The sequence below is a fragment of the Epinephelus lanceolatus genome, chromosome 8 (genome assembly GCF_041903045.1).
Source record: "Epinephelus lanceolatus isolate andai-2023 chromosome 8, ASM4190304v1, whole genome shotgun sequence".
Taxonomy (NCBI): Eukaryota; Metazoa; Chordata; class Actinopteri; order Perciformes; family Serranidae; genus Epinephelus; species Epinephelus lanceolatus.
In genome coordinates, this window is record NC_135741.1 from 16,792,980 (window position 1) to 16,805,124 (window position 12,145).

At 42.9% G+C, this 12,145-nt stretch overlaps 1 protein-coding gene across 2 annotated transcripts in view; it reads left to right on the plus strand.

Moving 5' to 3' along the window:
• The window catches only part of fgd (faciogenital dysplasia), an 87,180-nt gene extending 76,817 nt beyond the window's left edge, over positions 1–10,363 (plus strand). For both annotated transcript variants that reach the window (XM_033629097.2, XM_078169915.1), the window contains exons 14-19: positions 784–888; positions 1,368–1,421; positions 5,676–5,777; positions 5,967–6,095; positions 7,045–7,185; positions 9,335–10,363. In XM_033629097.2, coding sequence (XP_033484988.1) covers positions 784–888; positions 1,368–1,421; positions 5,676–5,777; positions 5,967–6,095; positions 7,045–7,185; positions 9,335–9,580 — 777 coding nt within the window. In that variant the 3' untranslated portion in view covers positions 9,581–10,363. The remainder of the gene's footprint in view (positions 1–783; positions 889–1,367; positions 1,422–5,675; positions 5,778–5,966; positions 6,096–7,044; positions 7,186–9,334) is intronic.
• Positions 10,364–12,145: the final 1,782 nt, after the last annotated feature.

The following is a 12,145-nucleotide window of genomic DNA, read 5'->3' on the forward strand; positions in this document are numbered from 1 at the left end:
CCCACGCACATATGCACACACACACGGTCTTAGTCACCCATGCACGCTGTGTGCAGTATTTTGGGCCTGTGCCTTTGGTAGTTCTACTTTATTAGAGAATAGAATTAGCAAAGATTTCCTCCCCACACTCATTCAGTGTGTTTGGGAATTATATTCTCTAATAAAGCTCCTCATTATTGCTCATTTAGCCCATTACAGCAGAGCAAAGCTGATTATAACATTTTGCAGGCTGGTGCATTACAGAGGAGGTTTGGGAGGTTTAATGTGTGTTTTTAGTCTGTGTGTGAGCATGAAATGGGTGCTAAATCAACAGAGCAAGCATTCAGAAAATAGTAGTGGAATAACTTAAAAGATTTTGGAGAGAGAAGAAAAGGTTACGCACTACTAGCAGGGCTGGTCTCTGGGCTCGGACACTGACCATGAGGCTGTAGCAGTAGGACCATGATGCTTTTGGACTGTGATGTCATTGCTGGTGTCATCCATTTGTTGCGTGGCCAGGCCAGACAGCACGCCACACACGCTGCCTTTGTTTCCTAATCAGACAGGGAAAGGAAAGTTGGCTTTCTGTCTGCCTTCATCTTCTTCTTTTCCACTCTAATCCTTTTCATCATGCTGTAATTCTGCAATTTAGCATGTAATAATCTGACCCTCGTTTCGGGACAAGTACAAAGAGAATAAATAAATTCAAATGTCAATGTGTCTGATCAATAATCCATTTCTTTTTGTGTCCTCCTCTCTTTCCATCCCTCTTCCACTGTCCTCTAAATCTCTTCTGACTCTCAGGTGATCCTGGCCACGATCGAACGGCACAAACAAAACAGCGAAACATTCAATAAAGCTTTCAACAGCTCCTTCTCCCGGGAAGATGACCACCCCCCTGAGTCACCGGTCAGTCTAACTCACCCACCCCTGATCAATCAGCGCATTGATCGCTCAATTAGTGGCTCATCCTGTGCAATGAATCACAAGAGGCTTGTGGTACACTAAACAAGTCCGTCATAGTCTGGCCTTTGTCTGCCTGAGCCGCTCTCCCATCTATGGATGTAGTACTATCATACACACAAAACACACACATAAAGAAGCTCTTTCTTTCCATCCCTGACAGTTGCACACGTAGCGTCTGTGAGTCTCCTCTCCCAGAACTCTCTCATGACCTAATAGGGAAAGCCCAAGTCAAAGTGTATACAAAACTCTTATGGATCTGCTTTGACCCACTTTGGGCCGACTGGAGCTGGACACCGGCCAAGCGTAACTTGACACAGGCCAGAAGACTTGATTCAGAAGGAGCAGACTGACACCTAGTGGTGGAGATATCTGTCTTCAGGCAGGAGCTGCTGGTGCTCAATGTGTGTTTTACTTCTCCTCAGGGTCCCTGGTGCAACACATCCATCGACTCAGACGGTGAAAGACTGCATGAAAGGGTAAGATACTATTACATATATAGAAATAACAGTTTTTGCACCTACTGTGAGGAGCACCGGTTGATAAATTATGTTATTAGATTATAAATTACTGTAAACAAATGAGAACTGTGTCTAAAAATCTCATTTCCAAAATTAGGTACTGTAATGTGAGCCGAATTAGTCCATGGCAATAAATACCCGTGGGCCCTTATGGAGCTCCCTCATTCTTCTACAGTCTGTATGTTGTGTGTGTATTAGTTAGTTACTAGTAGCTAGCTTGTAACTTGATTAAGCGCTTATGTATTTAGGAATATGCACCATTTAAGTGTAATATGAAGTGTAAAAATAACTTCTGTAAAACTAGATTTTTCCTCTAAAAATGGCGTCTTGAAGGCATACAATGCAGGATTTTCCTAAAAAACAAAAAACAAAACATCGACTCACACAAAAGGAATCCCTCTCAGTCATCACTTATGACCCACTAGCCGTGCCCTTATCTGCAGAAATCCTTCCCTCTGCCTGTATTTTCTTATTTTCATCCTATTTTGGTTCGTTCAGGAAGTCTCTGGGTGTCAACCTTTGGGTAGTGGTCGCTAAAATCGTAGCGACTACGCCATACACCGCTGTCTCTGCCTCTCTCCTCTGCTCTGTGGGTGAAAGTTGCAGGTCTGTGCGTCTGATTGATCCAGGGCAAGGTTGAAACACACACTCACAGAGCAGAGAAGCCAAGTAAACAGGAAGAAGCATACGCTTCAGCTGAATTCACACAGAATCCAGTAATGCAGCACCTTCCTGCAGGGTTACACAGAGATGTTTGTGTGTGTATTTGTTGATACATAAGCGCTGTGTCACAATCAGAAAATAATGTTCTATTTCTCCGATTTACTTCTTTGTTCTGGTCAAGCGAGTACAGTGTACTTTGATTGTGCACACAGTGCCACCAAACTAATTTGCAGTTAATCAAATTACCACAAACAAATTGCCACATTCTGAACATTAAGCCTTGGGGGCCCCAGGCCATTTGCCCGCTTTGCCTTGCTGTTAATCTAGTTTTTACCTTTAAGGCTTAATATTTATGGTTTAATTAATAAATGTAAAATAAGTGTTTTCTAAATATCTGGTAAAATGGCTGATTTGAAGATACAATTTGCACTGTAAGCACTCTGTACCTTTTATTAACTTACTAAAAGGGATTCTAGTGCATTATGAACAGCTCATTTGCATTTTGTTTCTATTTGCTGCCCAAGTTTCTATAACTGAAAGATTTTCTGAGCTGCTAGAAGACTGCTGAGATGTCAAGAAACAGTAGGTGTGCCAGCTGATTGCACTGTTGCATCAGTCTGATGATGTCACACCTAACTGATGCCATCAGCTAGCACACGTGGTGTTAGTTAGCTGTTGTTTCCTGATAACGTTACCTGCCTCTGATGATGGTGTTAAAGTGTGCAGCCCTGTGCAGGTGTTTGCAATCATTCTCGCTGATTGAAGCTTTGCTCAGGTTGAAGTTGAGTGGAGCTATCCTGGCACAATTATGCGAGGTCTAGTCCATGGCTGCGGTTGTCTTTTACTAAACACTTTTCCTTGATCTCATTGGAAAATGTCATGAGATGAAAGGAGGATGTGAATTCATGAAGACGACTGTGGCACTGAGAGAATCCAACTGCAGCTAAACTAAGCTCTGTAATTATCCGATGGCGGATGTTATTGATGTGGGTCTGCAGTGCTGAAACTACAAGATGGACGACTAAAAACACATCTTCGATATGTTGTTTCATGCAGGCTTTATAAACATGGACAGCCCGGCAAATGAAAAAACTACTTTAAGTTGGAAATCATATAGAATAGAGTAGACTTTGCTGTCACTGTGCTGCAGTACAAAACCTTCATCCTGTCCACTCATGACATGAATCCTGTTTAGTACGATTGCACGGAAACAACTGTTGATTCTATGCAAGATAGGCCAATAGTTTGTTCTCGATGCGTTTTTTAAATGCCACGTGGCATTGTGGGACGGCATTATCTCCTTTCCTCTCATAAAGGATGCTCCAGTGAACCCTATGCTAAAGGAGATAAGACAGGAGCCACTGAAGCACCTTCCCTTAACATTTAGAGTAGAGCTCTTATCATGGCTGCCACTTCGATTCTTTCGGGTCACTTCACTCAGTTAGGAACCTTGAGTGCATCACGAATCACATACTTTTTTTTTTCTCCACTTTTTGCAGCTGCCCTTACAAAGTAATAGTAACAATCAGGACTACTTTGTCATACCATTGCACCTTGAACACTGACCCTCGTGCTTATATATTTGCTACCTTAGGAATAAATGAAAGACTGCTGAAGCTCTGCTGTTGTTACTTTGCAATGTGTGTAGTTTTAACTGCATACATTGTAGATTCTATCATCTTATAAGTACGACAGTAAAACTACACATGCAGTTCTCTGTCGTTATTTTCATAATTATGTCCCCTTTGTTGCAAGTAGTCTCTGTGGTTATTTTGTGCACTTAAACAATCAATATTCCTGTTATTAGTAGCTATTCCACTGGTCATCAATCACTTGATCGCACAGTCATTGGTCATTGTGGCTTCTGACAGCTGTTAATGAGCTGTCATCTGTCTGCAGCTGAGTCGATGTGTCGTATCTTCTGCTGCAGAGATGATTGTGGGTCAGAATAGCCAGAAAAGCATGCTGGCTGCAGAACACAACTGGATTTAGTAGAACATCCTGGTATTTTTAGTGTAATGCACTTGACATACCACACACTGGAACATACTAAATCTTTTTCTAACATGCTAAATGGTATGGTAGTATCAGTATTGGAATGCACAGCTTCTTGTTTCTTGACATTCTTGAGTGTCCAGCTAGTTTGAGAGAAGGGGTGGAAGTGACTTTACACACAGGAAATATACTTTGTCTATATCCTTGTTTTATAACTTTAGAAAACAACTAATAATACAAATGGCAGAGATGAAAGGATGCTGCTCATGTGTGGTGTGTTCAACAGCAGTGACAGACCCTTGTTAGCCCGCTAGCCTGCTGCAGGTCATGTTTACACTATGCTATTTCCTCTCCCCCTGAGTAAATTCCTCCAGGCGGATTTCAGTCTGCGCCATGAGAGGAGGCCTAATCAGGCTAATGAAGTGAAAACAGGCATTAAATTGAAACAGAGAGCTTGAACCTATAGCAGTGAACAGAAAATGTGGCTGATGTCATGTTATCTGTATTAAAAGAATACTAGTCCATACCCATTGAGTGCACAGTTGCCCACTCCAGTCACCTTGAGGCGTCCTGTTCTACATATCTACCAAGTTTAGTAAAAACCGATATGGCAGTTAGGCCTAGATAAGAAATTAGCTCTGTAGCGCCCCCATTTTGTTTGATGGGGTCAATAATGGAGGGGTCCCCTCAGATTATGTGTGGTCATATGCCTACAAAGTTGTGTGGTGATCGGTGAAACCCTTGAGATGTTATACAGCTTTATGTGATGAGCCACGCCCTCCGCAATATTCATTGCCTTATAGAAGCTCAGTTTTAGCAAGTTTGCCAACTTTTGCCAAGAGGGAACTTTAGATATTGGTCCCTAGATTATGTTCACCGAGTTTCATGCAGATCGGTCAAACTTCCTAGGAAGAGATCGATTTGAAGTGTTTTTCAAAAAATTCAAAATGGCGGAAAATCTATGTAACCGCAAGTTATGGGTTCTTGAGGCAAATTTGTTCCTCATGAGGAGAAGCATCTCTGTGCAAAGTTTTATGTCTCTACAACACACGGGGCATGAGATATGCCCATTCAAAGTTTGCAATTTCAACCGGTTGCTATAGCGCCCCCCTTTGGCCAACTGATGTAATATTGCTTCATTCGCATCCTCCCATGACCCTCTACCACTGTGCCAAATTTCACATGGATTGACCAAGTCAGTGAGGAAAAAAACGTGGAACAGACACACCCACAGACAGAGTTATCATCATTATAAAGTAAGATGATTTCACTCTTTACCCCACGACGCATCTATAATAACAACCCGACAGCCTGTGCTGTTGTGGACACCTCCATCTGACCTCCATTGTCTTTCAGAGAAGGATAGTGTGTCTCTTTTAGTGTCAATCTGTCTGTGTCTTTGTTAAAAGAAAGGAGAAATGGAAGACGTGCAGCCAGACAAACAAAGAATGAAGCAAGACGAGCCGTTAGACATTCCTTCAGTCGTGCTGAAACTGAACAGACCGACGACCTTGACACGTGAATCCTGTGTTTTCTTTTTGTTATGTTTTCCAGAAGAGTTCCAGGAAAAAGGACAAAGAGAAGCAAACGTGTAAAGGCTGCAACGAGAGCTTCAATTTCACCAAGCGCAAACACCACTGCAAGTCCTGCGGAGCGGTGAGCACAGATGGGACAGGGGAAATGTAGACACTGTCAGTTAGAAATGAAAGGATGGAGAGAGAGAGAGAGAGAGAGAGAGAGAGAGAAGTCAGGGAACAAGTGGAAACATTTCTCTCGGACAATTAACTGTTAACAACCGAGCGGCTCCTCAACGCCATCTCTCTTTCTGTCTCTGTCCTTCTGCAGGCCATCTGTGCAAAGTGTTCAAAGACCTTGGACAACAAAACAAGCCGAGTGTGCCCGGAGTGTTTCGAAGCCAGCCTCAGCCTGGAGACTCTAGGTGTTAGTGAACAGAAGAGGAAAGCTGCGCCTGAGGTGAGACACACACTCCAAGGCAAACAAAAACAAGAACACACACACACACACACACACAGAGAAACATTTAACAGCATGTGCATAACAGTTTTCTGCCTCGATTCATGCCAGTCCAATGAGATCCATGTCTCCCAGTATACCAGCAGTCAGTGTCAACCAGGGTTCAGCAGCCAGACTGCGCTGCTGGCAACAAAGAGAGAGGAAGAAGCCACAGTAGTTTACTCATAAGTCCGGTACACTCTCTGTGTCGAATACTAAAAGTCACTGTGTTGTGTGAAGTCATCGCACACACACACACACATAAACACACATTGTGCACGTGCAGTGCATTTGCATTTATGATTCACATTGAAAGATCAACTAATCCCTCTCTGCTGAGTAATATCATAATAAGATCTCGGCTTAACAAGGACCAGTCGTCTCCGCTGACTCCACAGTCTGGTTGCTTCCAGTGTCTGTCTGTCTGTCTGTCTGTCTGAGCTGTTGTGGATGGATGTACAGCCTACTCTTACTATACTGAAAAGCAAACAATCATACCTTTTATTTATATTGTCTAAATATAAATGGTCTTAAAATAATTCAGGCCGTTATAGCGTCAAGATCCCCCAGAAACACTCTAGTGCAGTGAGCTGAGTCACCACATGGGGGAGCTGTAGGCCATTGGAGGATTAGACAAGGGGCAGCAGGAGCTTGAACACCTGTCCATGTACAAATCTCACTGTGTCCTACATTGTCGTTACATAATGTTTCCGCTGTCAGTTGCTCGTCAAATTCAAATCCCCGAAATATGATTCAGATGGATTTCAGATACAGGCTTATTTAAATCATTAATATTAACAATAAACTGTATTTTATAGCACCTTTCAAAACACGGTTATATAAGTACAGTGTATATATATATAAAGGTGTGATTGACCTCTTTACATGTACTTCTACATTATCTTTTCAGAGACAGACATCTCTAACGGGGGAGAACTGCCTGCTATGTGGCCACCTTCAAGTGCAGGAGAAAGGGAAGAGCTGGTCCAAGATGTGGGTGGCCGTCACCAAGGCTGAGCCACTGGTGCTGTACTTGCAGAGCAACGGGCAGGTAAGAGTTTAACATAAACACATTTGGAGAGAGTTTTATGCTGTTTATTAGAAAATATCCAATGTTTTTTATCATCACATTTAAGGATTATATATTAAGTATTTACACTAAAGGTCGAGTGAGATTTTTTTTCAGGGCCAACACCAGTTATTAGTAACCAAGTCGACCGATAAATGACCCTTGGGACCAGTAAACATTTGCAGTAAAAATTAAAATTTGTTAAATTTAGAATAACACAAACACCAACACAAAACTTTGTTTAAATGCCTTTGGGCATAATAATTAAATGCTGCAAAAGAAAACCTTCCAACACTGTCTTAAAATAAAAAAGCCAATGCTTTTCCCATGCTGAACCCTTCTGTGCATGTTTGCAATATCGAGAAATAAAGAGGGGGATGTACACATGATACAAAAACATTCTTTGATCATGACGCCCAGTGTTGCTCTACAATTCTCTGGTTCATTCGTAAAGTTTATGAACTACACTGCAGACTAAAGTCTCCACTAATTGTGACAGAGTGACGGCTGACTCATGTGAACGGAGGGTTGTAGGCATTGGCAGGTCCGCATTATCACCTTATATACGTCTCATGCACGAAATGTCTGTATCCTCTTTGTGCCGCATATTTAGAAGCAGGTCACATTTCTCGTCCTGGTTGCTCGCTCGCACCTATTCCTAACACGCACACACGCAAAAAAATGTCCAGTTAAACTACAAGCTATGTTGCAGAGCAGTTTTTTTTGTTTGTGATTTGTCCCTCCGCCAATGAAGTGTCCAAATTATTTATTCATAGTTACATAATTTTCTTAAGTTTCCTCGACCTCGTAAATGAGTCTTTCTTAATCCATGTTGGGTGCTGACAGGAAGGAAAATGGATACAGAAAGATTAAGGACGTCAGCGCCAGTTTTGACTATGGCGCCTGCTAGCTCACCTGGTAGAGTGGGCACCCCATGTGCAAAGGCTGTGTCCTTGCCGCTGTGGCCGTGGGTCCGATTCCAGCCCACGGCCCTTTGCTGCATGTCATCCCCACTGTCTCTCTCCCTTTCAAGCTAACTGTGTCCTATGAAATAAAGGTAAAACTATCTTGTATATAACTGTATAGCTTAATGTACAGTCTTCAATTTTGATGATTATGATTTTGACCAATGAAAAAAGGTTGGATTTGGAGCACGTGTGCAAAAAAAGAGCCGTTTTTCAAGTAAGCAAGATGTTGCTTAACCTGTTTGCTGACGTATGGAGCAGGTTAGGACAGTACATGTGATCCCCCTGTTGCGTTAAACATAGTAGAAATAAAGGTCAAACATTGCACTACAGTTCCCCCACATGGCCACATTAACAGTGTGCCTGAGTCACCTCGCTGATCCTCTTGCTACACCCGTCTGTCCCCTCTATACTTCCTCCTTCTGAGTCGGGACATATGTACAGTATAGCACCTGGCCACATCAGTGAGCATGTGTACTGTAAGTCAGATCTATCCAATCCTGCCTGTGCCAGGTTGTCTGCACACTGTCTGTGCTCTGTAGATTTGGGCCAGGAGGATTTGGTTGTCCTGAATCTGACCTCAGGTATAGCCACCGCTGCTGTCGGCAGTGCTGCTCCACTGTGCAACTCCTCTGCACTGACCAGATGTAGCAACCCTTTGGCTTTAACGTAGTTCCTGGAAATCTTGGCTCAGTGTGCAGCAATAAATCTGCTCTGGACGTTCCAAGGAGATGCATTTCACAAGTGGTTTACATGATTGCTCTAAATGAAGATTCTCAAAGCAATCATGTTTAGAAAGCTTTTTTTTTCTGCTAAAGACTCTGTCTGTCATTCATAGTAGATGGCACAGAAGGGAAGTCAGCCTGTTAAAGCCTCCTGTGGTTTCATTTCCAAGACTAATATCCCAATCCCACCGCAGAAAGCTGCCATTCCAAAGATTAGGATTAATGGGAGTTGGACGAGCATTTCCTGATTATACAGAAAGAAAGAGGGGGAAGGGAGAGCAGAGGGTTTACTATACGTGCCTGGTGGAATATATTCTCCTGCAGCTCTAGAGACAAGCTGTCACAAGCTGTATTTGCAGCATGTTTCTTTACAAAAAAAACCAAAACATTTTATATGCTACCAGATTTCCTCTGATTGACCTATTCTGCTAATTTCTGCAGGACTCCAAGGGGGCGAGGGTGGTGCCTCTCCCTGGGTTTGAAGTGAGCGTCGTACCACCATCAGGAGGCGAGAAATCGGAGATCAAACACTCACTCCGGCTCAGTCACACCCAGCAAACTTTGCTCTTAAGTGCCCAAGATGCAGAACTCCAGGCCAAGTGGGTGGACGTCCTGTCCAAAGCCGCCCGCGGAGAAACACCCATAGATGCATCGACGAGCCTGACTGAACACAGGAAGAGCCAGTAGTGGCCGTGTCGGAGACGCAGGACTCACTCCCTCCTCCCTCCTTCTCCTGTGTATAGAGCACACATTACTTGAATTCACTTTACCTTGGCACTTTTTGTTTCTTTTTATTTTTTCCTCCCCCTTTTGAAAGGACCACTCAATCCTTCCTATGCCACTTCAATCTTCTCATGACCACACGGCTTCTTCTCTCTGTACCTTCCTGTCTCTGTCGAACACACAGAAAAACAAGGACTACGCTATCAAGCCACCAACACCACTGTATGTATGTGTGGTTAGGATATTTTAGTGTTTTCAAAAACCGCCGGAGAGGACTAAATGTTTTATTTGTAATATAGCTGAAGAAGGTTCCTGTATTTCTTTTTTTTTAAAGATGAAGTTTCTTGTACATTACGCGACTGTGTTGTGAAGCATTAAATCTTATGTGTCCGTCTTTCCATTTGTGGGAACGTATGTGTGTGTGTGTGTGTGTGTGTGTGTGTGTGTGTGTGTGTGCGCGCGTGTGCGTGATTCGAGTGCGAGTCCCCTCCCGTGTTTAAGTATTGAATGTTAGTGTAAGAAACCTGCGCCACCTCTCTGTTCTCTTCACTCCTGCTGGGGACACAGTGGCAGTTCAGTGGGTGTTGTACAGTATGTATACTATAGTGCGATGTAAGGAAACAAAGAAAAAACAGAAGACATTTTAACTTAAGAAGACACAGATGTGTACGCTTGTGGCTGGCCACCTGATGCTCCCACTGTCAGCTCCCATTTTACAGACCCTCTCTTCACACTTCTCTCATCTATATAGGTAACAACTCCCCCGTCATTGTCTTTGGATTCTGAGACTTCCAGTCTGATCCACCACATTTCCACTCTGTCATGATTGTGAGAGTACACAGTCAGAATGGGATCAAGTGGCCTCTATTCTGACCCTGTGCTGCAGGTTCAGTCCCTCACCATCTCTACCTGTACTTAATAAATCATTTCCATTTACTTCTCTCTCTCTTTCTTAGCATATCAACTGTCTGCCTGCTTCTCTCCCTTTGGTGATGTGATGGAAACCAAGTACTGTACTGTAAAACTGTCAATTCTGCCTTGCCCCCCGAACCCCGCTCCTCTATCAGCCACCAGCCTTTAAGCAAAAGTAGCAAAAAAAATCTTGTCATTGGATCTCTTTGTGCATGTAAACTCACTCATATTTATGTACCGTGCTCTGAAATCTTGCCCCCTGCCCCTCTTTTTATGCTCCAGAATTCATTCTTGTCGTACTGTAAGTGAGCAGCAGTGAGTGTTTTAAAACATGGATTGTGCACAGTGGAAAAGCAGTCGAGCATATCATCAATAAACAGACGTTGTGATTCATTCAGTACCGCGCTGTCCAACGAGATCTTGCGTGTCAAGAATTTCTGTCTGCAAATGTTTCTTTTTATGAAACACACACACACACACACACACACACACACACACACACTGCAGATGTTTCTCCAAGAGCGAGAAGCTCCAGCCACTGATCTTGTATTGATATCACACACAAAACAGCATACAAAATAATGCCAGTAGATATTTGACTTCATATGCTGATGGGATGTAAGAGGATTAATGACCATGTGGCATACTGTATGTGTGCAAATGACTTTCTGTGTGCATGCGTAAACTTCTTGTCATTTAGGGTTACTATACTGTAGTTTAGTTCCGTTTCTTTTAATTTAATATTCACTTCCTTTTTTCACTTCAGTTTGGTATTCAGTATTTTCCCAGTTTCTCTCTTTGTATTTTGCACCGTCATTGTAGAGAGCAAAACTATAGAACAATACACTGTACTTTGGGACGCTGTGTTTTAAGATAAATGGTAACAGAAGCATGCTAACATGCTCACAAGGACAATGCTTATATGCTGATGTTTGGTAGGTATGTTTACCATGATGATAATTCTTTTAGCTGCAACCAGCAGGTCTACAGGTCGCTCTATCAGCTGGTCAGTCCATCCACAAATATTTTCCCACCCTTTGGAAGCCACAGTTTTGGCATATAACAAATAGGCGCATAACTCCTAAATAGATTCACATAACATAACTTAACTATAGAAAGAAACATACACACACACACCATTTTGCCACTTCCCCTTTCATATCTCATGAACCAGATATTGTAGGGAGACATCAAATGTGGTTGCATGTACAATGCATGTACGTGGTTTCTGCTTTTGCAAATGTAGGGGGCTCTCCAATGCTGTTTCTGTGAATTTAGCAGTACAGCCGTCCTCACAACCACAGATCACATGTACATGTAGCCACACCAGCTCAAGACCTCTACATCCTGCGTCTTCACATGTACAATCGTCTGAGATCAGCCACCCGGGCAGCTGATGCAACAAATGATTTGCACAATCAAAGAATTTCTACATGTACCATTAGGTTTCATCTTAGGCAAGCTCAACTGCGTGCTTGCCGTTCTCATCAGAGTCTTGAACCAACAGCAGTTTGTTATTGTAACTGACTTAGGCGGTTGTGAGGCCAGTTGGATGTACTGCCAAATTCAGGGAAACATCATTGGAGACAGCTTATGGTAGAGAAATGAACATTCAGT